Consider the following 27,476-nt stretch of genomic DNA (forward strand, 5'->3'; position numbering starts at 1 on the left):
TCTATTTTTACTCCGGAAATATAACTTGTCAGGCAATCCAATTGTAACTAAGATGTCTTTGTGTTTTACAATCATTTACACACATGAAGTTTACGACGAACCTACTCCAGAGTGACGTTTCCTGTCCCAAACCCCACGCAGGTCTTTCCAGCACAGAGACAGAGCTCCGCCGACGGCTGCCACAGTGGGCTCTGCCCTGGGTAGAAAGGAATGAAGCAGGTCCTGGCCTCACCTCCGCTGAGCTCACCCCAGCTCTCCCCAGGCACAGGGCACCCAGGATGGACACCACCAGGCCCACAGGCGTGAAAGCTGGGCCAGATCAGGCTCTTTCTCTCCACCGCCTTACGCCTCTCCACACAGCCCCAACAGCCAGCAACCTGCAATGGCCAGAATGAAACGAGCAAAGCACCGCTACTCACTCTTAGAAGGAAAGCTTAAGGAAATCTCACGGGCACTTTCGAGGGTGAAAGGGGGGTGATGCTAACTGAAGAGAGACGTGAGGACCAGAGGCATAAACGTGGACACAGGGCCGCCCTAGGTAGAGACCGAAGTGTGAAACAAAACAAACCTTCTAGAAGATGTAACATCCTTAAGACCTTGAGATAAGAATTTCTCAAAAAAAAAAAAAGATGTAAAGAAAAGGTGCAGCCCGGCCGGGCATGGCTCAGCGGTCGAGCATCAACCTAGGATCCAGGGGATCAGGGTTCGGTTCCTGGTCAGGGCACATGCCCGGGTTGAGGGCTTGATCAATGACTCATCATTGATGTTTCTGTCTCTGTCTCTCCCTCTGCTTTCCTTTCTCTAAAATCAATAAAGATATATTTTTAAAAAGAAAAGCAAAGATGCAAGTCAACTACTTTAAAACCAAGAACTGCTGTTTCTCAGGACGCCTTTTCCTTACGAGGGTAAAACGAAGTCACAGGGTGTGAGAAGGCAGGTGCCACACCTGGTGTCACCTGCACGGGCTGGGCCGGGCGCACAGAAAGGACGGCCAACCAGTAAGAACAAGACAAACATCTCAGCTGGAGGGGAAAGGGGCAAAAAACCACGAAGGGGCACCCGAGAGAAAGGAAATACAGATGGGCAATAAGCTTAGGAAAAAGTGACCTGGCCGGGCAGCAGGGGCGCGCGAATTACACCCGCAGGGAGACGCCCGCCAGGCCGGCGGAGTGGAAGTGCGCGCTCTCGCTGGGGCAGGAGCCGGGCACTTTGCAGGGAAGGCGAAGCTCAGGCAGCGCGACACCGGGGCGCGGGCGACACGACACCGGGGCGCGGGCGACGCGGCCCCGCGCGCTCCGCCGCCAGCTCGGTGGGCGGCCGCCACCCCCGGCCCCCGCCCGGCCCGCTCTCCGCCCGCCCCGGTCACCGCAGCCTGGCCCCGTCCCCACCGCCCCGCCGGTCCCGGGTCCCAGGGCGGGGGGGATCTGCGGGGCGGCCTCGCGCCCAGGAGCGCGCGGGACCTCGCTGGGGGGACCTGGCTCCGCGGGACCCCGCAGCCGGGCCCTGCGCGCGACCCCGCCCTGACCCCGGGCGGCCGGGACGCGGCGCGCCTCAGCCAATGGCGAGCGCCCTGCGGCCGCGTCACCGACCAGCCGGCCAATGGGAGCGGGCCCGGCAGCCGCTTCCTACGCGCCGCTCTCCCGGCGGCCGAGCGGAGACCCGGACCTGCCCGCCGGGCGCCCGCCCAGGTGAGTGCGCGGCCGCCCGAGCCCGCGGACCGCGCCCCAGCCCCTCCGCACGGCTCCGCGCGGCGGAGGGCAGCTGCGGGGCCCGCCGGCGGGGCGGAGGGAGGGGCTGCGCCCGCGCTCTTCCCACCCCCGGCTCGGTCCCCGCCCCGCTTCTGCCCCAGCCCCCCCCCCCGACCTTCCCCCCGGGAGCGCAGGGTCCAGGTGACGCCCCACCGCGGCCCGACCCCGCAGTGACCGCGGGCAGGGTTGCTGGGGCCCGCGGTTCGGGGGATCGCGCTGGGAGGGGCCCCCGTCCCTCCTCCGGGCGGCGGTGGCAGCGCATCCGCTCGCCCCGGATTCGCGCGGGCAGATGGACCGAGCCCGGCGCCCCCCGTGCCGCCCGGGGCCGGGCGGGGCCGCCTGTCGCCCAAGGGCGCGGAGCCGCAGCGCCCGCCCACGGGGCTGGGGGCTGGGGGCTGGGGCGCAGCTTCAGAGCTGCGAGCTCAGGGCGCCCCTGCCCCAGGCGCCGGGGGGACCCTGCTCCCCTGCAAGGGCTGGTCTTCCGTGCACGTCCTGCTGTTTTCTCCGCCTCTTCGGACCCTGATGTCGCCCCCAGTAGCCCCCACGGGTGGCAGGCCGCGATCGACCTTAGTTGCCAGGACTGTTTGCAAAAGGGGTGGACCGATTGACCGCCTGTCATAAATAGAAAAGCCAGTGGACAGCCTTTCAGGACCGATCCTAGGCAGACTCGGGGAAGTAAATGCTCAGGAGCTTCCTGGGAACAACGATCCTGCTCCCCCACCCCCCTGGGGCACCTTTGGTCCCTGAAGGGATCTCTTCAGCTCGTGCAGATAGGCAGGCGGCCCTGAGGGTGGTGAGCAGAATGACCGAAGGTCCCCCTGGAATTCATGGTGCCAAAGTTCTTGGTGAATCCCAAGTGGCCTTCTTGAAACCTCCAGCCTTTCACCCCTAGGAAACAAAGAAATGCCAGGACCCCGGAATCCTGGGATTAATGCTCTAAGCCTCCTTTCAAGAGTCCTCTGACCCAGTGACCCAGTGTCCCTGACAGGTTACCCAGTCACTCACCCGGGAAGTGGCCTGTGTGGAGTTGGGGCAGCACCTGGCAGAGGTAGGAAGGAGGAGCAGCTGACCTAGGTAGGACATTCAGCCCTTGTCACCTTTAGCTGGGAAGGGACTGAAGCCCAGGCTCCACTCTGAAGGGAGTTTGCCAGCACAACTCCACCCCATCCTTGCTCTGCGGTGGAGTCTTCCAGTAGGTGCCCCAAAGGTTTAATTATGTTTGTATGGAAATTCCTGCTTAGTCATTTCCCTAGGGGAAAGTGTACCAAATTCAAGTCAGAGTCACCATTCATTGAGCTCGGCCTATACAATGAGTCTGACTTAACTGGTCCCGTATACAGTGCACTGTCAGCTAAGAGAAAACTTTGAAGACTGGGTTTATATTAAAACAACGTAGGAACCAACATTCCCCCCCAAAAAACCCTTACTTCCCCCCCAAACAATTTGTGAGGGCTTTCAAGCATACAGCCAAGTTGAAACAAATATACAGTAACCCACATGCCCACCACCTGTATTCTACTATTGATGTCTTACCGTATTTGCTTTACCACACACTTACCCACCTATTATGACCTGACTGCTGACCTTAAGTAATTAGTGATATTTGGCTTTCCTGGAGCAGTATTTCTGTCTTAGCTCAGGGAGTTGGCACTGTGGTGGCTGGGGGTGGTGTCATTATCTCTTCAGTTGAAGACCCACTGAGTGCAGAGCACTGTTAGGTGCTGAGGAAATGAAGAGGCTGAAGACTCAGGCTGACCAGAAAGGGGCTTGATTTTTTTTGGTCTTGTTTTTAAGAGAGAGAAGATAAGTGGCAATTTGTGATAGCAAATGCCAAGTAATAAAATGACATCAGTAATGCTCATCAAGTTCTTGCTGGGTACTGAGCATGATTTATTATTAAAAGCTCTCTGCCTGTATTATCTCATTTAATCCTCACAATCCCATAAGTAGGTCATGATTCCTTTTTGCCTTTTACAGGTCAGGAAACTGAGGCATAGAGGTTAGTCGACTTTTGGTGGTATAGCCAGGACCTGAATTCCAACAGTCTGGGTCCAGGGTGGCTCTGGGCACTCTTAGCCACAATGTAGACGCCACAGGGGGATAGTGGGCGCTCCGGCCTGACCAGGGAGGAGCAAAGGGGTATCAGGGCTGTCACAGTCCTTCCAGGGGTCCCAGCTCAGGCACCTGGACTCAGGTTCCAGTTTTCAGATGGCTCCAGAAGGCTGGTGTTCTGACTTCCTGTGTGTTTGGACTGGGTGCTGGTGCCCTGGGTGACAGATGGAGGTTCTGTGGCAGATCCCTTAGGGTACATGTGCTCCCCTCTGTTGGCCAGGCTTCCTCCTGTCACCACCCTCCATGTTCTGTCCCAATATTTCACAAGCTTGGCTCCTGTCTGTTTTGCTTCCTACTTTCTGTCACTTCCTTTCCAACTGGTCACTTCTCTTTCTTCTTGGTGTTTGTAAGACCCTTGGTTCCGAAAGAGCCCATTTGCCCGTGGCAGGTGCTCCTGTTTTCAGACTCAGTCCATCTCGTGTTGACATGCCAGTCGCCGGCTTCCCGAAGCACCCACACACCTCTGGCATGTCGCAGGAGCAGCCTGACCCCGCTCGAGGTGCCCAGACTCTGTCTCCTGGTAGCTCCCGTTTTCAAGCCAGACTGGCTGTGTCCTCACCTTCCGGCTCTTCCCTCCATCTGGGCCCTTGGGCAGGCTTCAGCCTTGGATGCGGGAGAGCATCTCACTGCCGTTCCCCCTGCCGCCCTTGTCCAGCTGCTCTGCGTGGCTGTGGCGGGTCTGCCGTGGTGGGAGGCTCATCCCTACCAGAAGCCAGGGCTCCTGGGGTCATGCCCCAGGGTCAGCAGCACAGACAGCCCGGTGCGTGGCGATGGGCGGCCAGTGGCAGAGGGCGGCGGTTGCCTTGCCCACCCCCTGTCAGGCAGAAAGGAGAGGAGAGAAAAAGGAACAGCAATGGAGAATGGCAGGAGAGGGAAGTGGTCATACAAGGAGGCTGAAGACAGGAACCTCACCCCCCTGCCGCACAGCTGCGGGACTCCTGCAGGACCACACAAGGCTCTGGCTGGGGTGCCAGGCCCGTGGGGTTGCCCCCACCAGACCCATGAGGAAGGTCCTGGTGGGGCCTGCATGAGGGAGGCCACCCTTCCATCGTGGGGCAGAGGCCTCCTGGGGAGACAGCAGGACACGTGTATGTTTGGGATTCAACTAAATCTATGGCTTTTCATTGATTCGTTTGACAGAAAATATAGGGAGGCTACATGACAGAATACTAATATTAGTTAAATTTGGGGAGGGAGAGATTTGGATGTTACTTTTTTCCTCTGTACTTGTTTGCATATTTGAAAGAACTCCCTGCAATTAGAGGAACCAAAAGACACCCAAGGACCAAATGTGTTACTGGGGTCCCCACAGTCTCCCTTTCTTTTCCTACAGAAAAGGGCCCTAGACTGGAAGTCAGATGTGACTCTGATTTGTGGGTTGACCACTTACCTGCCGTCTGCACCGCATTTTGCCGTCTGTGGTATGAGCCTGGAGCTGGCTGTGGACACGACACGGACCCTCACCTGCCACCTCTGGCTTTCCGGCCGCCGCCGCCACCATGCCCAGCTCAGTGCTGTGGGCAGTGGACCTCTTCGGGAGGGTGTACACGCTCTCCACGGCTGGGCAGTACTGGGAGCTCTGCAAGGACACCCAGCTGGAGTTCAAGCGGGTTAGCGCGGCCACGCAGTGCTGCTGGGGCATCGCCTGCGACAACCAGGTCTACGTGTACATGTGCGCCAGTGATGTCCCCATCCGCCGCCAAGAGGAGGCCTATGAGAATCAGGTGGGGCACGTGGGGTTTGGGTTGCTGAGTTGGTTGGTCAGCTGGGAAATCAAACCCCCACTCCCCAGACTCCCGGCCAGTTCCCACGTTGGTCTAAAGTTCCGAGTGGTGCCCTGGCCAGTGTGGCTCAGTGATTAGAACGGAAAGGGCTGTGGGCTCGATTTCCGGTCGCGGGCACGTGCCTGGGTTGCAGGTCCGATCCCCAGTCCCGGTCGGGGCACATACGGGAGGCATCCAATCAGTGTGTCTCTCACTTCGATGGTCCTCCCTCCCTCCCTCCCTGCTTTCCACTCTCTCTAAAAAATGGAAAAGAAATCCTAGGGTGAGGATTGAAAAGCAAAGCTAAGGGACCCGTCCGAGCTGTGCAGTGTCCACGGTCTTCGGGACCAGAGTCCCTGTTGTGTCCTCACCAAGGCCGGCTGGTCAGGTTCACACAGGGCGGGTGCCTGGCGGTTTCCAGGAGCCCGGGATGGGGTGTGCCCCCCGCGGCTGGCCCCTCGGGCCCTCCGCTCCCTTCCCACCCCGGAGAGGGGCTGTGGCGCCTTGCGGCAGGGCCCGGCCCCCCGCCAGCTGCAGGCCTAAAGCCCGTGCCCGCCTCCCGTCCTCAGCGCTGGAACCCTGTGGGCGGCTTCTGTGAGAAGCTCCTGCCGAGTGACCGCTGGCCATGGAGCGACATGACTGGGCTCCAGCATCGGCCGCTGGAGGAGGTGGCCATGCTCCCCTCGCCGCACTGGGAATGGGAGTCCGACTGGTACGTGGATGAGAACTTTGGAGGGGAACCCACGGAGAAAGGGGTAGGTGAACTCGGTTCCTGCCGTGGCTCCGCATGGGGAGGGAATGCTTTAGGCTCGGCCCGTCCCCTCAGTGCTGTCCCCAGCATCCCTTTGCCCTGCGTGCTCCCCACTTTCTGCACATGGTCAGTGGGGATCAGTGCCGCCTCCCCCAGCCCTGTCACTTCCTTCCGCTAGAGCCTTACAGAGCCCCACCCTTGTATTTCAGGGGTGGACATATGCCATGGACTTCCCTGCCACCTACACGAGAGACAAGAAGTGGAATTCCTATGTGCGGCGGCGGAGGTGGATCCGGTACAGGAGATACAAGTCCTGCGACACCTGGGCCAAGGTTGGAGCCTGCCTGTGGCCTGGGCGTGGGGCAGGGCTGACAGCAGTCCTGCTGTTGGGAGGATCACGCAGACCCTCATTTCTGCCCTCCCGCTTCTGCACAGGGGATGCCACCCCCATACTGAGACTGGCCTTTGACTTGTTTTCTGGGAACTCTGTCGCACTGCGTGTCCCTTCCTCTGGGAGGTGGCCACACTGGAAGGCAGGCCAGATTGGCCCAGGACAGCACAGAACTTGCCTTGTCCCAGAATGAGGCTCAGTCTGTGCACTTCTGCCTCCCTCACGCCGAATGAGCCACTGTGGCTCTGGTATTGTTATTGTGACCTTGACAAACTTCCCAACTTAGGGACTTGAGGCCTGGACTGGGTCCTACATGGCCTTGAATGAGGGGAAGGCCTCGAGCCCTCACCAGGCTTCTCTAGAGGGTCCACGCTGTGAGGTGGGGCTGCCAGCCCAGCCTACCTGTCCCTCGGGCTGGGAGCAGCCCAGAGAACAAGATGATGGCTGACATCACAGAGGGCTTACGCCACAGGGCCACGTTCTGTGACCGGCCCCCTTCTAGGTGGGGGGTGGAGTCACGGTAGGCACGTCAAAGCAGAGCCAAGACCCTGTGTGTGCAGCTGCCTTCCCTGCCGGAGCAGCAGTGACCACTCAGGGACAGCAGCTCGGGCCTGGTGGCCGGCAGAGGGAGGACAGGGCAGAGAGGACCCAGGGTGGGAACCGTCCTGATTGCCTGCTGGGTGCAGTCAGGCAGCTGTGCACCGAGGTGGAGGGTGGAAGGCCGCATGCTGAGGGCTGGAGTGGGCTCCCGCTGGTGCCAGGCAGCCGTCTGCCAGGAGGGGAGCAGTGCCATCTAGTGGCCCAGTGCCCACAGAGACTGACAGCCGCTGCCTCACACCTGTTTGTTTCAGATCCCTTCAAAGGATGACCCCAAACAGCTGCCAGACCCCTTCAACGACCTCTCTGTGGGGGGGTGGGAGATCACAGATGAGCCCATGGGCCACCTGTCCGTGTGGGCTGTGTCTCTGCAGGGAAAGGTAAGGCCTGTGTCCCCCCCTGTGCCTTGGACAGGAGGTGGCCGAGGGGGGTGGACACAGTCAGGAGTGGGGCAGGAGTTGACCTTCTGTTGTCCTCCCAGAGGTAGAACAAGGAGGAGGGCTGCCGCTGGGACCGCCTCGCCTCCTATCCCCACAGCTGGGGCTAGCCTGAGCAAGTGGCATGTTACCAGGGTCCCCATAATCGCCCTTTCCATGAATCCTGCTGTCCTGTTGACCCCCTGGATCCTGCTCCTCCCAGAAGCCTCTGAACTCCCACCCTATCCCTGGCCCTGGCATGGCCCTTCTCTGAGCCCCCAAAGCACTGACCAGTGCCCACCTTGGGCTCAGATGCCATCAACATGTTCAGAGTTCCCTGCCAACTCCCTTGGGGCACTTCCAGAGCAGTCTCTTAAAGTATTGCTGGTGGCTGGGTGGGAAAATGAATGGGGATGGGTAGGTGGGGATGGGTGGGGTCGGTGGGTGGGTAGATGGGTGGGTGGGTGGATGGGTGGGTGGGTGGATGGGTGGGTGGGTGGATGGGTGCGTGGGTGGATGGGTGCGTGGGTGGGTGGATAGCTGTAGAGATGGATAGGTAGATGGATGGATAGGCGGATATGTGGAGGTTTGGAGAGGAGAGATCCTTCTCTCAGGGAGTTTGTAAACTAAACGAAGGAATGAAGCCGCCCCTGACTGCAGCAGTGACAGAGACAGTCCTGAGTGCGGGATCCAGCACTTAGTCGTGGTTGAGAGCGTATTTTGTGACTGTCCCATACTCCTTACCACAAATTGACCGAAATCCTCTGGTTGGCTTTTGAGCAGTCACGGCAGGCTTGGGGTCCTGTTTGGCCCTGGCTTAGGTCAACCACAGTTTTCCTGAGCCACGCTGCAGGATGGTGGGGAGCTGGCCTGGGACAGAGACCCCACCGAGGGGCCGCGCCCACCTGGAAGCAAAGAGAAGGCAGAGGAGGGGCTCAAGAGCAGTGTTTGCGGTGACCGAGTACTGCTTGTGAACCAGCACTGCCCTGCACCAGTCCTGTGGTCCCTAAAAGATGTGACCAGGACCCTGGGCTCCAGGGGGAGCTAGGTAGACAGATGGGCCCCCAAACCAGCAGGTAGCAGAAGGAAGGTTGCCCAGGCCTGGTTCTGCAGTGTGGGCTGTAGGGGTGAGGTGACAGGGTTGGGAGGCCGTGGTCCCCAGCTCTCTCCAGGTGAAATGAGCCAGTGCAGGCGATATGAACAGGTGGCTCAGTCTTAAATACTTGATTATGTCACCGTCTTCAGGTTATAGAGAAAACAGTGGGTATTTTAGACATTCCTGTGGTGGGCATTGGTTGGGTGTTTTCCCAGTTAATCACTTGGTCAGCTTCCCCTAGAGACAGGTGTTTTGAGAGCCTGTCACCACTAGGGCGCGGGACGCCCAGGGCACCTGAGGGAGGGAGGGAGGGGGGAGGGTGTCAGAGCACATGTGGGGAGCAGGTCTGGCCACTGGAGCGATGGAAATCCAGCTGCTCCATTTCTTAGCAGCAGTTAGGGGTCATCTCATCTGGCAGGAGGATCCCAAAGGCAGTTGGGGCTGGACAGTCAGGGCACCCTGGTCCCTGGTCTCCCAGGACTCCACCCGCGCTTGGCCTGTGCACGTGCTGATGCAAATGCAGCCAAGCTTCGGTGTCTGGTTCCTTCTTGGATCCTGGCCTGACCACCCTAGACCCTTCCTGTGGGTTTCTCTCGCCTCGCAGGTGTGGTACAGAGACGACGTCAGCCACCTCAACCCCGAAGGTTCATCGTGGTCCCACGTGGACACCCCCGGGGAGGTGGTCCAGATCAGCTGCGGGCCCCACGACCTCCTGTGGGCCACGCTCTGGGAGGGGCAGGCCTTGGTTCGGGAAGGAATCAACAGGAACAGCCCCAAAGGTGGGAGCCCTACGCCCTGAACTGGGAGAGACGGGGCGCCCAGCTTCACCCGGGCGTGCTAACTCCGTGCTTTCTTCTGGGGCCGAGTAGGAAGTTCCTGGTGCCTAGTGGAGCCTCCCACCCCTGAAAACGGGATCATGCACGTGTCCGTGGGAGTGGGCGTGGTCTGGGCTGTCACCAAGGACCACAAAGTAAGATTCGGTTGCAGGGAGGCTGGGTCCAGGGCTCTGTTTCACATTGAGGGTGGTGTGGGTGGTTCTTTTGGTCAACCCTTAAGAACAAATCAGCTGAGCACCTTGCAGTGTCTGTTGCATCTGAGATGTCCAGTGCCTGCAGAATCCCCCCTGGTCCATGCCCCAGACCAAGAGCAGAACAGCTACATTGATCATTCATAGGACGTAACATTTCAACAAATCAGGAGCTGATTTTCTCAAACCCTTGGTTCATTGATTGGCTCCCCTTGCTCCTGTCGTCCAGTGCTTATCATTTTTTTAAAAATGCTTATTGACTTGAGAGAGAGAGAGAGAGAGATAGAAACATCAGTAATGAGAGAGTCATTGATCGGCTGCCTCCCGCACGCCCCCCACTGGGGATTGAGCCCGCAACCCGGGCATGTGCCCTGACTGGTAATCAAACTGTGATCTCTTGGCTCATGGTTCGATGCTCAACCATTGATCCACAGTGGCTGGGCAGTGCTTGTCATTTCTATTTTATCAGAGGCAAGGCTAATAAAATATGCTGATTTCAGGTTGCTTACAAGTTCTCTTTCTAAAACCACCATATCAAGGGCATCCCCTAACACCCAGGGGGACAGGTCACCCACACATCGAATCCATCTACAGGGCTGAAGCCCCCAAGCCTCAGGCCACACACACTCCCACCTAGGAAAATACAGAACGACTGTCCCCCTCAGCCGCTAAGCACTCCACCCTGAGAGCAACAGATTAAGTGAGCAGCAAATTAGATTAATATGAGCAGTTTGCTCAGTGTTAAAACACACATTTCATTATGTGTGAGCTAAGGTGGGGTTTGCACAAAGGGCCGGCCACAGGATGGGGTGTCACTGGTCAGGCTCACAGGTCGGAGTTTGGATTTGAGATGCAGTATGTATCATCTCTTCCCTCATCCCCACCTCCCGCCACCACTGCCCATGAGCCATCCACCTCCCAGCTCTCACTGCACTGAAACAGCCGACGCCTGCCTGCTGCCAACAAGTGCCACTAGTGTCTGAACCAGTGGGGAGAAGGTTCTAGAAAGATTCAGGCAGCCTTGTCTCCTGGAGGGACAATGCCCTCAGCCAGAGAATGGACAGTAAGCCACCAGGACAAGTGTGGCTGGGGGCAGATGACCCTCAGCCCAAAGGGATGTATGGCTGGGGTGTGGGGAAGAGGCACATGGGTGAAGGTTTCCTTCCTAAAAGATGTGTTGTGCTCATCTGGGGCATGAACCAGAGGATCCCATTACTCATTTGTTCTTCTTGTGCTTTAATTAAAATAAAAATGATAAACACCCACCTATTTCAGTGGCACTCCAGGGAGGCGTTTATTTCTGACTTTCCCAGGTGTGGTTCCGCAGAGGCATCAACTCGCATAACCCCTGTGGCACCAGCTGGATCGAGATGGTTGGAGAGATGATGATGGTGAACGTGGGGCTCAATGACCAGGTGTGCATGTGGTTCCGAGCCTTGCTTCTTGGGGGTGGGTCTCTGAATGGGGGCTCCTGGTGCTTCCCCTGTCCCTTCATACTGCCCCCATGGGCTGGGGGTCCCAGCACCTCTACACTCTCCCAGCCTTTGTCCCAGAGCCCTGCCTGTCTTGGGTCGTTCCCCCAGACCCCGAGAACACTGGCGGTGAGCAGGGATCTGGGGGAGGGACATGCATCCCAGGGACTGGGAGAGTTGTGTTGAGAAAAATACTTGGGGGAAATCAGACCACCAGGCGAAGGTCAAAACTGGTCTTCCCAACTTTCTAGATGCAGCGTCTCTTAAATGTGACCGTGTAGTTCCCCCAGCCTAGCCGCCTTCTCAAGGGTAAATGATGTTTGGCAATTTTTAGGACTCAGCAGGTGAAGGTGACATGCCCACCTGTTGCACTGTGCTAGAAACTCGTCTCGGGTACTTGCCCTCCCGCCACCCTCCCCAGTGAGCTGTGTGGCACAGTGTTCATGGGTGAGACAGGCCCCGGCAGGTGCACAGGGACAGAGCAGAGGCCAGCCTGCCATGGCCCAGCAAGGCCTCCTGGGGCAACAGCTCTGCTAGGTCTGGGGCCCGTCAGGCATCCCAAGGCTGAGCTCAAGGTGACCCCCTCCCCTGGTCCCTTCAGCTGCCCAGTGTGCCTTCTTTAGCACCCAAAGGCAGAGGGGAGGAGCCTCCTGCAAAATGAGGTCAGAACCTAGGAGGTTATTTTGCTTCTTGAAAAAGACCAGGTTCACGGGAACAGCTTCCTTCCCAGCAGAGACAAGATGGGGACATGGGTGGGCTTTGTGTCCCAGCACAGCGCCCACTGGCACCACCACCTCCTCTGGCCCGTTGCCTCGAATCCCCAGGTCTGCCTGAGGTCCGGGAGTAGGACGGGTCCCTGCTTCTCCTGAGCTTGGTGCCGTGCCCTCCCCCAAAGTCCTCTGGCCTCCGCTTCCTGAGTTTGATCTCTGCACCCACCCCAGGGCCACGCCATCCACCTTCCATCCCAACATACTCGAGTGCGCACACCCCACTGCATGTACAGATGTGTCCTCCAGCCTTGGGGTGCTCTCCATGCCATCCTCCCAACCCCCAAGGACAGGAGCCCCCAGGCCTGCACCAGCTTCTCACCCAGCGGCACCTCTCCGTTCCAGGTCTGGGGCATCGGCTGGGAAGACCGGGCCGTGTACTTCCGTCAGGGTGTCACCCCAAGCGAGCTCAGTGGGAAGACGTGGAAAGCCATCGTCGCCAGCCGGGAGTGCGACCGGTCACACTCGGGCAGCTCCTCGAGCCTCCTCAGGTGACCCTGGGCAGCAAGGCGTGGGGCGGTCGGGTGGCCCGAGGACGCTGCTGCGCAGCCTCTCCACAGGGAAGCTGCGGCCTGTGGGGCCTCCCCGCTGCCTGAGCCTGGCGTCCGGGTTCCTTCTGAGAGGGAGGTGGGAGGCCACAGGTGAGCGAGGCTGGGTTGTCTGTCCCTGTTGGAGCCACGGATTGTCCCAGAGCAGGACTGGCCTGTTGGTTCTGGCATCTCAAGGAGGGAAAAGACCTCCCTGCAGGGTGGACGCTCAGGAAAGAGGACGACAGTGTCCTCTGGAGCTGGGACGTCAGACGCCGGGCGCCCAGAGTGCCCTGGGCCGCTTGTTCCCTCAGTGTCTCCCAGGCCCCGCCCCGGAGCGTCTGTTTGGGTAGATGTGGGGCCCTGAGACTTTGTGTTTCTGCGAGGTCCCAGGTGTGCTGCTGCTGCACTTCTGGGGACCTCACGTTGATATCCTTTCATCTGGAGAGTGTGGACGAGCCCCAGCTCTACCCACCAGCCGTTAGGGAGCAGGCAGGTGGCTTAGCAATAGCTGGAGTCGCCTCCACCCCACAGCAGCCCACAGTGCTTACCTGCCCAGCTGTGTGGCCCATGGGACCTTGGCTCCGTGCCCCGCAGCCACCATGTTCCTGTGTGCAGCCTGGGCCCTGCCAGGCCCTTGTCCATGCACCTTTGCTCCCCCAGCCTGGTGGCCATCACACTGCTGCACCACCAGAGCCGGGCGGCCAGCGGGCAGGGCTTGCTCCCAATTACTGGAAGCTGCATCCTCTGCAGCTGGTTGTTCTCATGCTGAGCAGACCTTGGAATCAGCTGAGGAGCTTCTGCAACTGCTGATGCCAAAAACCTGCCTGACCTCACTGTCGGCAGTGGCTTCTCAAACACGACACCAAAGGCACAGGAAACAAAAGATACACTGGACTTCAAAGGGAAAAGTTGGTGCCTCAAAGGACACTCTCAGGAGAGTGAAAAGACAGTCCAAGTTGCAGATCATATACGTGTATTTGACACAGGCCCAGTATCTAGAATACACGTGAAGAACTCTTACAGCCTGCCCGGCCAGCATGGCTCAGCGGTTGAGCATCGACCTAGGATCCAGGCGATCGGGGTTCGATTCCCAGTCAGGGCACATGCCCGGGTTGCGGGCTCCATCCCCAGTCGGGGTCGTGCAGGAGGCAGCTGATCAATGACTCTCTCATCATGGATGTCTCTCTCTCTCCCTCACTCTCCCTTCCTCTCTCAAATCAATAAAGACATAAAAGAAAAAACCTCACAGCTTGACAACAAAAAGATACACGACCCAGTTTAAAAAGGGCAGAGGACGTGCGTGAATGGACATTTCTCCAAAGTAGACGTGAATGGTCAGCGAGCACAGAAGATGCTTGTTGTCACTAGGGTAATGCAAGTCAAGGCCAAGGTGAGGGACCACTGTGACCGCCAGAAGGGTCATGATAAAAAAGACAGTGAAAGTGTTGAGATGTGGAGAAGGAACTCCGCACACTGCCAGCAGGATGGAAGCGTGGGAAACAGTCCGGCAGTTCCTCGAGAAGGTAAAGATGGAGCGCACGTGACCGAGCGGTTTCCCTCCTGGATACACACCTGCAGGAATCGGAACACGTGCTCCGACGAGAAACTGCGCGAATGTTGACAGAAGCGCTCCTCACAGCGCCCGAAGGTGGAAACAGGCCAGCTGTCCGGTGGAGAATGGATCAGGCAAATGGAGTCTAGTCGTGCAATGGAATCTTACTCAGCAATAAAAAGGAATGGCGTCCTGCCCTGGCCGGTGGCTCAGTGGTTAGCGCCTCGGCCCGTGCACTGAAGGGTCTCGGGTTTGATTCGCGGTCTAGGGCACATACCTGGGTAGCAGGTCAATCCCCAGCTCTGGTCAGGGCGTGCTGTGGAGTCAACCAACCAGTGTGTCTCTCTCACATCGACGTTTCTCCCTCTCCCCCCCCTTCCCTAAAAATCAATGGAAAAATACCCTCAGGTGAGGATTTGCCAAAAAAAAAAAAAAAAGGAATGAAGTACTGGCACCTGCCACAACATGAGTGAACCTTGACATCATTACACTAAGTCAAAGAAGCCGGTCCCGAGAGGTCGCATGTTGTATGGTGCCATTTCTGTGCAGTGTCCACAACAGGCAAATCCATAGACAGAAAGCAGGTCAGTGGTCACTAGGAAGCTGGGCAAGAGGAGACTGGAGAGTGACTCAGTGGTGCAGTGTTTCCGTCTGGGGTGACAAGAAGGCCCTGGAACTAGGTCGTGGTGATGGCTGCACACGATGAGTAGACTGAACGCTACTGCACTGTAGGCTTAGAATGGTAAACTTTACATCATATGTATTTTGCCACAATAAAAACAAGTGGTATTACTGCCAGATCCCCACCTCCAGGTACATTGATTTGCCTGGTGTGGGTACCGCCTGGGTGTCAGGATTGTGCCAAGTGCCAGCTCCCTGTGTTGCACAGAGAGGCTGTGACTTGTCAGGGGTCACACAGATTCTCAGTGGAGCTGGTGATCCAGGCCTCCTGACAGTAGCAGGTGTTGCTCCTTCCGGGGAGTCACAGCTCTGCACCCTTTGTCCCCAGTGCTGGCTGCTTCTTTGGCGATGAGGTGAGGGTCGGTGGTGATTCCTGTGCACCGAGCGACACGGACGCCTCCTCGGACGCTGAGAGACCAGGGCCTGAGCAGCCTGACCCTGCAGAGTCGCCTCAAAGTCCCAGCAGCTCCAAGGGCGGCTCTGCCTCAGGCCCAGGCACAGGCACCAGGGAGTCCACAGAGCATGCTGCAGAGGGTGTCAGCCTGGCCGATCAGACCCCTGGGTCCGAGCCTCGCCATGGCCCAGCCGAGCTACCCTGGACCAGTATTGACCTGAAGGAGCCCAAGAAAGCGGCGCCTAGCCAGTCTGCTCCCAGCTTTCCTGAGACCGCTGGCCTCTCCCCACTGGGGATGCTCCCACTGGGCTTGGAGGAGCCCTACTGCGCTGAGGACCACCCGCTGTGGGCCGGGGTATCAGGAGGAGGCTGCGCCGTGGAGGCCCACACAGTGCTCAAGTGGTTCACCGTCCAGTCGGGTAAGAGGGTGCTCCTGGAGGAGGGGAGCAGGCCAGCTGCCCTGTGTTCCGATGGGTCTGTCTGGCCTCCGAGACGAGTGCCCCCCCTTCCCTGTCCCAGCATTGGGGCCCATTTTAGGCTGAACTGGGGGACACCAGGATGGACCCTGTGGGGTGGGCTTGTGGGCATTTCATAAAGCTCATAGCTTTCTAGCAAGAAAGGGCTGGTTTAAAAAAAAAAAAACCCTGGCCAGCTGCCCAGCTGTGGGCAGGGTGGCTCCGGCCCTGAGGCTCCCGCCGCCCGCAGGCCTGTCCTCCTCTGCGCACACGGTGTCCCTGTCCATGACGCCGGCGCAGACTGCCACCTGGCGGAAGCAGATCTTCCAGCAGCTGACGGAGAGGACCAAGCGGGAGCTGGAGAACTTCCGGCACTACGAGCAGGCCGTGGAGCAGGTGGGCGGCCGGGCCTCCCTCGGGGGCAGTGTACCAGCCCGAGGTGAGGTGGGAGAGACAGACAGACGGATGTGTGCGTCTCTGGCTCCATCCATCTCGGATGAGAAGCCGTCCCGGCTGGGTCCTTGCAGATTCCAGAATGAAAAGGCATGTCTGTTCCTTTATTCGTCCACCCTGAAGACCTCTGCTCAGGCCCCACTGTGTTGCAGGCACAGTGCCGGCCCTGGGACCCAGAGACCACAGCAGCCTCAGCGGGAGGCGGGGGGTAGGGTGGGGTGGGAATTGCGCAGTCTTCTCCCTGCTGGAGGGATCCCCATGTGCCAAGACAGTGCAGTGTTTTATTGAGAACTGACAGGGTTGAGGGTGGTCTCAGACCCCCCCAGGCCGTGTCCAGTCAGGAGGTAGAAGGTACAGGAAGCACTGGGCTAGGTTCATTCAGAGGAGCAGCTGTGTCTGGGCTTGTGGCAGAGGCATCTCCTGGTGGCTCAGCGTGAGGTCTCCAAGACAGGCGGGCAGGTGTGGGCCCCAGCTTTGCCGCTGACTCCCTCTGTGACATTGGTCCAGGCACAGAAACAGAACCTCCCCAGGCCTCAGTTTCCCCAACCAGAACAAGGGGTAACTGTGCATCCCCCAGGCTGTTATGCCTGGCCCCTGTCGGGTGTCTGATAGCATCACTGGTCATTAGGGTGAAGTGGGGGAGCTGGGAGTGCTGGGCGGGAGTCCCCTGTGAGGCCGTGAAGGGACTGCGGCCAGGGTGGCCCTGGGGTGCTGGGAACTGGGTACCTACAGGGCCCCAGTCTGGGGGCCAGGGCCTGCCTGTGACTGTCCCGTGGCCCCTGGGCCTGTGTTGCAGTCGGTGTGGGTGAAGACAGGGGCCCTGCAGTGGTGGTGCGACTGGAAGCCCCACAAGTGGGTGGACGTCCGCGTGGCCCTGGAGCAGTTCACAGGGCACGACGGGGCTCGGGACAGCATCCTCTTCATCTACTACGTGGCCCTCGAGGAGAAGAAGGTGCAGTGGGGGGCGAGGAGGCTGGGGGGCAGGTGCTGGGGACAGGGGGGCAGGAGCCAGCCGGGGAAGTTGCCCCAACGTGCTCCACCCAGGACTGCGCCTGGCCCCTAGACAGTCCCCATCAGCAGCGGGCAGCTGTGTGGCAGCCCATGGAGCCATCTCCTGGGTCTGAGCACTGACAGGCTCCTGTGTTTCATGAGAATTCGGGCTCAGCTAAAGCCACTCACCCCCCACGGCTGGGGTCTGACCCCGTCAGTCTGAGTCTCAAGTGCCCTGGTCGTCAGGAAAGAAGCAGCCCTGCATTTGCCCCTGAGCTAGGCTTCCCGCTGGGACTTCCTGAGCCACCACTAAGACCTGCAGGCCAGGGCCCCAAGGACCGTCTCTGGAATGAGGGGTAACCCAGGCCGTCCCTGTCCCTCCCCGCTGACAGCCTTGCCATCCGCCTTCTGTCACAGTACCTGCACGTGTTCCTCAATGAGGTGACAACCCTGGTCCCCGTGCTCAACGAGGCCAAGCACTCCTTTGCCCTGTACACCCCCGAGAGGACTCGGCAGAGGTGGCCAGTGCGTCTGGCCGCCGCCACCGAGCAGGACATGAACGACTGGGTAAGTGGGCGGTGGTCCCCACAGGCCAGGGTCAAGGGGCAGCAGACCAGGGGCAGCCCAGCCTTGGCCCGCTGCCTGTCCCTGTCCCAGTGACCGGCTGCTTGCCCACGCCAGCTGGCCCTGCTCAACCTGTCCTGCTGTGAGAGCCGGAGGGTCCTCGGCCGCCCCTCCCTGCAGGCCATCTGGTCCGTCACCTGCAAGGGAGACATCTTCGTGAGTGAGCCCAGCCCGGACCTGGAGGCCCCTGAGCACCAGCTGCCCTGTGACCAGATGTGAGTCCACCGTGCTCCAGGCCCAGCGGCAGCCTGGCCACGCCCGTCCCAGCAGCCAGAGCTGTGGTTCCACAAGGAAGGGTCCCCACCCTCACCCTCGGGGGATCACATAGGGCCTCGCTTCCTGCCCGCCAGCCACAGCCACAGCTGGCTGGTTCCCAGGCCCTGAGTCTTCCTGGGTCTGTGTGGAGACCCCAAGAGGGACATCGGGGTGGGTCACCCAGCTGAACAACTGCTGTGTATCCGGGTGAGGGGCATGGTTCTTGTAGGTGGCATTTAAAACCAGGAGATGGAATGAGGCTACCCACTGGGGGCGGTGTAGACAGAGACCTGGGGCATCCATCATTTTGGTGGGGATGTGGTGCTCCAGATTCTGCCCTCAGAAGGTCACCCAGACCAGGGAGGACCAGGGAGACATATGTGAGACCAAGAGGTCCTGCCCAAGAAGGGACAGTGGCTGGGTCTCTCTGCCCTTGGTTCATCCACTCTCAGTTAAAAGACCCCCTCTGGTGACAGTAGCAGGGCCTTGACTATAGGAAGTTGACCGAGGTGGCAGGTGCACCCAGCACTCCACCCGCCCAGAGGGCCTCACTGTCACTGGCTGGTGGCTCATCCAGCAGATGAGATGACCCTGTTCCCTGCTGTGACGGTGACATGCTAGCTGCGGGGGGAGACGACTGGGAGGCCCTGCTGAGATTGCTTCTCCCAACCCTTTCCCCTCCTCCCAGGTTCTGGCGGCAGATGGGAGGCCACCTGCGGGTGGTGGAGGCCAGCGGCCAGGGCGTGGTGTGGGGCATCGGCTACAACGGCACAGCCTGGGTGTACACAGGTGGCTATGGCGGAGGCTGCTTCCAAGGTGAGGGTGGCCCGTGCCCCAAGGCTGCCAGTGCCAGCTCCTTGCCCTGCCACAGCCTTCCTGGCAGTCCCTGCTAATCCCTCCCCCTCCCCTGCTCCACACCGGAGCCAGGGTCCCAGTGTTGACACTCAGTTGGCAGCTGGCTGACAGGTGACCTTCAGCACTGCCAGCCTCTGCCGAGGACGGTCCTGGGGCCAACCCGTGAGGTGTGAGCGCCCAAAGACCAGGTCTCACCTCTGATGTGCTTTCCCGGTCTCGAAGGTTCTAGAAAGGTAGCAACCCAGGCCTCCACCATGTCCAAGCTTTCCTTTCACAGACAAGCCTCAGGGCACATGGGGACAGCCCAGGACCTGGGTCTCCTGATTTCCAGGCCCAGATTCTAGCTCCTCCTTAGGTGGGTTGTGCCTCAGGATGAGAGCCCTGTGTGCTCGCCCAGTTCTGGGAGGCAGTGTCCTCTTGTCTCTAGGAAATGGAGGCAGAAACAAATACTGAGAAGGGACATTGTATGCCACATGCCCCGCTCTGGGGGTGGCTAATGCTGTAGAACTGTGGCCCACTGAGACCACACCTTGCACAGGTTTAACTGCTTCCACATTGCTGAGGCAGGGAGTACCTTTGTCCCCATTTCACAAATGAGGACATTGGGGATCGTGGAGGTTATTGAGTGTTAATAAGGAGTGAGCTGGCTGGGCCTCACTCCCTCTGGGTCCAGGTAAGTGGGATGGCAAGGGGGGAGCAGGTGCCCCCAGAACAGAGTGTGAGATGGAGGAGCTGGAGTGGGTGTGGATGGGAGGCTTGGTGCGTAGCGGGTTCTCGTCAAGGTTTTGCAAACCCAGAATAGTCAGAGAAACTGCAGCCCGCCGGCCCCTGCGAGATAAATTCAGCGGGCCTGTGAGCCCGTTGGCTGACCCTCTCCAGCCTGGCCTCCCTGCCCAGCCTCTGGGGCCTTTGGTGCTTCAGACAGAAGCCCGAGTCCAGCGGGCAGGTGCAGCTGGGTGCTGACAGCCTGCTCCCCCCAGGCCTGGCCAGCAGCACCGGGAACATCTACCCACAGTCGGACGTGAGGTGCGTCTACATCTATGAGAACCAGCGCTGGAACCCCGTCACAGGCTACACCAGCAGGTGAGCACGCGTGGGTGCCGCACCCAGCGGCTGCGGAGGCTTCCAGGTGTGGCCTGGCCCAGGCCACAGTCCTGACAGAACAGGACAGTCACGGGCAATGTCGTCATGCAGAGTGAGAGCTGGCGTCCGGGCCCGACGTGGCCTCACTAAATCTCACTTCTCACAGAGGCTTCTCTTCTTGAATTTCTAAGTACAATGCATATTTTGAAAACTCACTTATTGAGAGCCGTAACACATGACATGCACAAAGCATAAATGTACATGCAACGAGATGTAGATCACTCTCTAAACACAGAGCTAGGTTGGTACATAGAGACGTGTAGATAGAGAGGTGGCTTCCAGCCCTCCCAGTGGCCGCAGCCCTCTGTGGATTGTGGTCCAGGCCCCCACGTGATGTGGGGTCTCCCCAGTTGTCCCAGACTTGGGGCAGTTCACCCCTTCAGAGGTGCAGTGGTCCCAGCGTGTGTGTGTGTGACTGCCAGTGCCTGGGCAGGACAGGCCCTTCTTGCCTCTCGAGTCACACACGCCCCTTGTCCTGCCGCAGGGGTCTGCCCACCGACCGCTACATGTGGAGCGACGCCTCGGGGCTGCAGGAGTGCACCAAGGCCGGCACGAAGCCTCCCTCCCTGCAGTGGACCTGGGTGAGTTCCCGGCCGGGGGGGGGGGGGGGGGGAGTGGAAGGCTTGCCCACACTGACCTGCCCCTTCCCCAGGTTTCTGACTGGTCCGTGGACTTCGCCGTCCCTGGGGGCACTGACCAGGAGGGGTGGCAGTACGCCAGCGACTTCCCTTCGTAAGCATCTCTCTCTGCATGGGGAGGCCCGCGGGCTGCCCTGAGCGGCGGGACCGGGCATATGACCCAGCAGTGGCCTCACCACCTGCCAGGCAGAGCCCCTGCCCTCTGCCCCCCAGGCACCCGGGAATGGCTGAGGAGGAGACCCTGTGTGCCTGCCTCAGCTGGCAGCAGGGTTTGGAGCTCACCTAGGTGAGCTCAGGCCGGCACCCCTGGCCTCACTGGATGGGCTCAGGGAGGACGCCATGGCTCCTTCCACACCTGGTAGTGTCCCTACTCTGCCTGGCCAGGGTTGTGGGAGGGGCGAGCTGGGGCCCCGGTACACCGGGTTGAGGGGGCCTTGGGGAGCTTTGGGCCAGGCCCTGGTTGATGAGCTGGGTTGGCCCAACACAAGGGAGGCGAATAGGTGAAGGGGCATCTTGAGCAGAACCTGGAGTAAGGCGGGCGCTGTTAGGGAGGCAGGAGGCCCGGTGTCAGAGGTGGGTGGTGAAAGAAGTGCTGACAAGCCTGCTGGGCTGGGGTCCCTGCCAGGGGCATGGCATCGGGGGCTGCAGGTCTTCAGGGTACACGAGTCTTATTCGAATAGGAGATGGAGCCTGGAGAGCCCCAGCCAGGGCCTGAGCCACATGAGCTGACCAGGGAGGTGACAGGTCAGAGGCCTTGGGACCTAGGCTGGACTGTTCCCCAGAAGGGCTCTGGTCGGGCCTGGGGTGTCGAGGGTTTAGAGCTCCCTTAGCTAGAACCCCCTGGACAGCTGCTGCACCCTGGCCCCAGGGAGACCCCAGGGAGACCCCAGCCAGGCAGGAGGCGTCTGAAGGATGAGCATCGTGTCCTGTGATACCTGCTCCAAGGCTCGCAGAGGCTCCATGCCTTGTAACAGTGGAGAGAGTGTGGGTGTTTGGTGTCGCTTTCCAGAAACTTCCACAAAGTGGTCTTGATTTCAGCTGCTTCTTCCTCTTGCAGCTCATATCACGGCTACAAAACCATGAGGGATTTTGTCAGGAGAAGGTGCTGGGCCAGGTAAAGACTGAGCCCAAGGTAACGGGGGTGGGGGGCCCGGCCCCTCCTCCTGGTTCCTCCCAGGCCAGACCTCTTCTCCTCTGGCCTCAGTCCCAATGGCAGGAACAGGGAGGCAGAGGGGAGGGGAAACAATCAAAGTAAATGTCAGCCCAGGAAGTGCCCGCGGGCGCCCAACGCTCTCATTTCTGAAGTTTGTCTTCAAGAACAAATAAGAGAAATGTCACTGGCAGCCTCTGCTGGTAAGCTGGACGGGCAGGACCAGAGGCCTGGCTGGGGGCAGGGAGCAGGGCCAGGGCGGGAGGGGGGAGCGCCCACCAGGTGCTGGGGTGGGTGGAGGTGTCCTGGCCCTCCCCAGGGTCCCACTGAGGCTGCCTTGGGGAGAAGGGCAACCTGGCTGCTTCCTTGTGCAGCCCCCGTGTGTCTGGGGCAGATGACCTGAGGCTGGCAGCAGCGTCTGGGTGCCCAGGGTTGTCCCCTCTCCACCATGCAGAAAATGTAAGCTGGTGACCAGTGGGCCCTGGCTGGAAGTGGCCCCCATTGGCCTTGGGGATGTGTCCATAATCCCCGAGGGCCCGGGCGCCAATAGGAGTGGACACAGCATCGCGCTCTGGGCCGTCAGTGACAAGGGGGACGTGCTGTGCCGCCTGGGCGTGTCCGAGCTCAACCCTGCGGTGAGCACCCTAGTTCCTGCCTCTCGGGACCTCCTGGCCTGCCCACTCTGTGGTCACTCTTGGGGTTCTGGCAGATTTCATCCAGAAATAGGACTCCTGCTGTGTAGTCGGGCTAGGTTGGGGCCTCCCTGGGCCTGCCCAGGGGGGCACAGGGCTCTGTGGGCAGTTGGAGCTGAGGATGATGTTGGCGTGAGTAGCCACCAGCTACTGGGACCCGGTGGCAGAGGCTGGGCCCCCACAGCCCTCAGTGTCCCTCCTCCCTTGGTCTCCAGGGCTCCTCATGGCTGCATGTTGGCACCGACCAGCCCTTCGTCTCTGTCTCCATCGGGGGCAACTACCAGGTGTGGGCCGTGGCCAGGGATGGCTCTGCCTTCTACAGGGGCTCTGTGTCCCCCTCCCAGCCAGCTGGTGAGTGCCACCACACCGTGACTGGTCAGAGCAAGGTTGCGTTGCTTCCACGTGCAGGGGAAGCTGGTGGACAGGTCTCCTAGTTTTCAGTTAGGTCAACAAGCGCTCACTGAAAGCAGCCTGTGGACCGGGTGCTGAGGCAGGGCCCGGGTCCCCAAGGCCATGCCCCCTCCCTCTGAGCCTGCCTCTCCACTGTCCTCGGCCTCCTGCCGGGGCAGATGGTGGGCACTTTAGAGTGCTTTGCATGTCCTGTCCGAACCCTCCTGGGTCGCCCCGCACGGCCCACTCCTCAGTGGCCTCTCCCCAGAGGGCCGTCCTGGCCGGCTTGTTCTTGGCTGGATGTCTAGACTGTCCTGCACAGGAGAGGCTGGCACCAGGATGGGCAAATAGGTGGTGGCTGGTGTGCCGTGCCCTCCACACAGGGCCAAGGGCCTTGGGTTCGCACAGTGGGCCCGAGGCTCGCTCTCCCTCACATCCCGGACTGGGAACCTTTGTGTCCCTGTTCCTGAGCTCGGCCCCTGCAGCCCCACCACCTGGAACCTGCACGGCCTCTTTGGGCCTTGAGAGAGGCCATGGTATTGGAGGTCAGCTCTGCTTGGCGCTCAGCTCAGAGCAGGCTGGAGCACCCCCCCCATCCTGAGAGTTGCAGAGGAGCCCACGTGCTCCCCAGTGCCTGGGGTCCCAGGTTCAGTGTTTCCCGGCCGCATTGAAGTCCGACCTCCTGTTGCAGGTGACCGCTGGCACCACATCCCATCTCCTTCCAAACAGAGGTTACAGCAGGTGTCTGTGGGCCACACGTCTGTGTACGCGGTGGATGAGAATGGCAAGTTCTTCCTGCCCCCCAGGGGTCACCGGGGGGGTTAGGGTTCCCTGACCACCCCAACGGGATGAGACTCTCAGCAGCCCCCAGGTCCCTCCCCCATGTTCCCCAGAATGGGGACACCAGCTCCCCCAGGTGGTCAGCCCTGCCCAGGCCTGGGGCAGAGGGCATAGTGCCAAGGCCCAGGTGACGCTGCACAGTGGGTGCTGCTCGGGGAGCATCTTCTAGAAGGTGGCACCCAGGCCTGTGGCAAGGAGCCCTGGGCAGGCACTAGGGCCTGGCGGGGGTGACCACTTGGCGCTGCCTCAGATGTCTCTCTGTCCCCGGCTCCCTTTCTTGTTGGGCAGTTGTCCAGGCTGAGCAAGGTGAGGGAAGGGCAGGCACTGGACGGAGACCCGGGGCTCCGGTTCCAGACCCGTCCTCTATTTGTGTGAAGAATTCCTTGTCCTCAGTTTCTCATGCGTAGAAAGTGCCCGAGGATGCCAACCTGCCCAGCCCTGTGGCCCAGGTGGCTGAGTGTGGGGAGGGCAGAGCTGGCTCCCCCGGGCCTCCCTGTGGGTAGGCAAAGCCCCAGCAAGTGTAGAAACACGGAGGGCGGTCAGACCACCAGATTCGAAGGCCCTGCTGTGGCTCCAGACGCCCTGGGCCTCACTGCAGCCGTCACCCTTCTCTCCCCAGGGAACCTGTGGTACCGCCAGGGGGTCACGTCCAGCTACCCGCAGGGCTCCAGCTGGGAGCATGTGTCCAACAACGTCCGCCGAGTGTCCGTGGGTCCCCTGGACCAGGTCTGGGTGCCCAGGGGGCAGAGGGCAGGCACTCACTCTGGGGTCGGGGGCTTGGGGGACTCGGCTTCCTGCTCTGGTCTCCCTGCTGCCATCCCCACGGTGCCACCACAGCTGGGGCTGGGCCTTCAACTGGTTTGTGTTCCAGGTCTGGGTCATCGCCAACAAAGTCCAGGGGAGCCACAGCCTGAGCCGAGGAACTGTGTGTCACCGCACAGGCGTGCAGCCTCTGGAGCCCAAGGGGCAGGGCTGGGACTATGGCATCGGGGTGAGCAAGCCGGCTGGGATCGCTGCTTAGCCCAGGGCTGCCTGGTCGCATCATACGTGCTGGGCCCCAGGGGCTGGGACCTGGCCTGGGGTTGGTGGGAGACCCAGGCAGAGTCCCTCAGGAGTCCTTCGGCCCCAGCCATCTGGAAAGATAGTCTCTGCCCCTTGACCCCCTACCGCCCCGGTGACGCGGCTCTCTCCTTCCAGGGGGGCTGGGACCACATCTCCATCCGGGCCAATGCCACCAGGGCCTCCAAGAGTGCGCCCCAGGAGACAGCTGGGAAGCAGGGCCTCCCCAGCGGGCCCTCGAGCGTGGCCAGTGCCCTGCAGGAGGCCGTGGGCCCCGTCTGCTGCTGAGCCGCCTTCACTGGAGGCAGGGGTACCCAGTTTGAAGGATTGACGTGGTCCGCGAGCCTTCTCCGGTAGGGAGCCACTCTGCTGAAATGTGGCTCCCGGCCGCAGCTTGAGGGAGGCTGCCTGAGCTCACGGCCTCCCCGGCACCAGAAACAGCCCAGGAATGTGAAGCCTTGTGGACATCTCCACACATGTCCCTGTCAGCAAGGAGGCACTGGGTGTGGAGCGGGACCCCCCACCCCGGCCTCTCCCCCCTCCTCTGCCTCCTGCCTTTCCAGGACAGGAGCCTAGAGCCTGGAACCTTCCAGGAAGGCTGGCCCCTGGGAAAGCACAGCCCACAAGGAGCCCCCCAAGCCCGGGGCATCCCAAAATGGAGAAGCGGCCTGTGCTGGGATGGTTTCAGAGCGGGACTCCAGATAGGGTCTAATTTCCAAAGTCAAGGAAGGAGTTGGCAGGTCAGAAAAAAATACTGGAGGGGGTCATCTTCCCCAGGTGGGCATGGGCCCCACATGGGTGGACAGAGGACGGAGGGGCCACCCCGTGGCTGGGAGCAGCTGCTGGAGTGCCTCAGCTGGCCCCTCCCAGATGGGGGGGGCATCTTTGACTTCTGATCATGCTGTGGGGAGGAGGGGCTGGAGTGGAGACCCAAACCCAGCCTAGCAGGTAGGAAGGCACCTCCCCAGCGGCCCCCTCCTGTTATGCGGCTTCTGGGCTGCTTTTTATCCAGTGACACCCCATTTGGTGAAGTCTCGAGTTTGCTTCCTACAACCAGACACTTCTGCCCGGGAGCTTCCCTTGCATGGCAGGAGGGTTCATTCCTCTTGGGGGTGCCCTCCGGAGGGCCATTTGAGAGGGCCAGCCGTCTCTGTGTTTGCAGGTGGGACCAGGAGGCATGAGTCTGGGCACAGGGCCCGACTGGACTGTGTGGGGTGGACGGTCTCTGTTTACATCCCTTGGTCAGGTTTTCTGCATGGGCATTAAGGGTTCATTCTACAGCAGCCACCTGTCCTTTCGCTGTGACTCTCTGTAGCTGCTCTCACCTTGCCCTTCCTCTAGACACTGTCCTAACTGCTGAGCACAGCTGTTCACCTGCCCAGCACCACTGAACATCTCTATTGTTCAATAAAAACTTACACCGGAGTATGAATGACGAGACTTTTTTTGCTGCATTATGATTAAAATGCACAGCTCCCCGGTGCTGGAACGCAGATTGCCATGAAATCTTTTATTTTCATTTTGTGACACATCGTCAATTTCATGAGTACTTTGAAGGGGCCATTAGGAAAAATAAAAAGCAAATTTTGGTCATTTAAGAAACATTTCCACCACAATTCCAGCTGGCCACTGGCCATTCAGTCCCAGAGGGTTTCCCCTGGACAGGAAAGTTGCAGTTCTGGTTTCTCTGCTGGGTGGGAGGATGGGATCTCTGCCTCGGGCTGGTCTGCAGGCAGGTCCGGGTGCCCAGGCGGGGGTCAGGGGCCAGGGGCCAGGGCTTGGCGTGAGGGCCTCTCACCTTAGGATTCCTCAGAGGACAGGTGAGTCCAGCCGGGCTGGGGATCCCAGACGAGGGTCGAGGCGCAGACTCGGCAGCAGCAGGTGGCTAGCTTGTCACCAGACCTCTTCCCTCACCCCCATATTTAACATCCCCAAAGCAGGACTGAGACCTTTAAGACTCCTGGTGTGGCCACAGGGCCTGCAGATGCCCTCCAGCCTCAGGTACAGGACTAGACATCTGGGCCTGGGCCACCCTCTGGGAAGCAGAGGAGGTGCAGATGCAGGCCTGGGACTGAGAGCAAGAGCCCCCACAGCTGTCATCCTACAAGGTGGTGACCCCCAGGTGCTCCTGCTGTCCTGGTCACCCGGCACGCTCCCTGGGACAGAGGGCGCCTCTCCTAGGGGCCCCCCCGGCCCGCTGTGCTTTTGGCTCAGTTGGTTCCCTCAGCAAGTTCAGGGACGTACTGAGCCCTACTCTGGCCTTGGCTCAGCCAGAACAAGTGCCACCAGATGTGCAGGCCTCACTTTTTTGTGTTCAGCCAGCAGGCCACCCACAGCAGGGATTGCATGGACCCCATCTGTCCCCAGCTCGGAGTCGCTCTCAACTTCAGCTCCCATTGGTTTGTTGTCCTGACCACCACTGACTCCAGAGTAGCCACACCTGAGGGGCGTCTAGGGGCACCTGGAGCCCCCACCTGACCCATGCTGAAGACGACTGAGATGGTGGGACCGGGACCAGACCAGGCCTCCCAGGGCCACCTTCCAGAGGAGCCTGCATTGGGACTAGGGAGGGCCCAACCAGCGTCCGACCAGATAAGTTAGGACCAAAGTGGCCAATGGCTGTGCCAGGGGTGCC

At 60.2% G+C, this 27,476-nt stretch overlaps 1 protein-coding gene across 1 annotated transcript; it reads left to right on the forward strand.

The window, feature by feature from the left end:
• Window positions 1-1,626: 1,626 nt before the first annotated feature.
• TECPR1 (tectonin beta-propeller repeat containing 1) lies at window positions 1,627-26,353 on the forward strand. Its single transcript, XM_087816990.1, has 25 exons — window positions 1,627-1,688; window positions 5,194-5,584; window positions 6,193-6,378; window positions 6,584-6,706; window positions 7,617-7,742; window positions 9,479-9,653; window positions 9,744-9,844; window positions 11,215-11,316; window positions 12,486-12,631; window positions 15,232-15,716; window positions 16,003-16,148; window positions 17,002-17,157; window positions 17,613-17,762; window positions 17,877-18,034; window positions 18,763-18,890; window positions 19,910-20,012; window positions 20,557-20,653; window positions 20,725-20,804; window positions 21,768-21,824; window positions 22,315-22,495; window positions 22,768-22,903; window positions 23,634-23,726; window positions 24,402-24,508; window positions 24,654-24,773; window positions 24,980-26,353. Exons 2-25 carry the CDS (start codon window positions 5,360-5,362, stop codon window positions 25,127-25,129), a joined length of 3,531 nt encoding a protein of 1,176 aa, XP_087673116.1. The 5' UTR covers window positions 1,627-1,688; window positions 5,194-5,359; the 3' UTR covers window positions 25,130-26,353.
• The last annotated feature ends 1,123 nt before the right edge of the window (window positions 26,354-27,476 follow it).

Source organism: Miniopterus natalensis, chromosome 4, assembly GCF_054644295.1.
Source record: "Miniopterus natalensis isolate mMinNat1 chromosome 4, mMinNat1.hap1, whole genome shotgun sequence".
Classification (NCBI taxonomy): Eukaryota; Metazoa; Chordata; class Mammalia; order Chiroptera; family Miniopteridae; genus Miniopterus; species Miniopterus natalensis.

Bases quoted from the DNA above. Each gene is read 5' to 3' on its own strand.
- TECPR1 (XM_087816990.1), top strand. From the start codon at position 5,360: ATGCCCAGCTCAGTGCTGTGGGCAGTGGACCTCTTCGGGAGGGTGTAC. The intron at 5,585-6,192 runs GTGGGGCACGTG...TCCCGTCCTCAG, and splicing joins AGGAGGCCTATGAGAATCAG to CGCTGGAACCCTGTGGGCGG. The intron at 18,891-19,909 runs GTGAGGGTGGCC...TGCTCCCCCCAG, and splicing joins TGGCGGAGGCTGCTTCCAAG to GCCTGGCCAGCAGCACCGGG.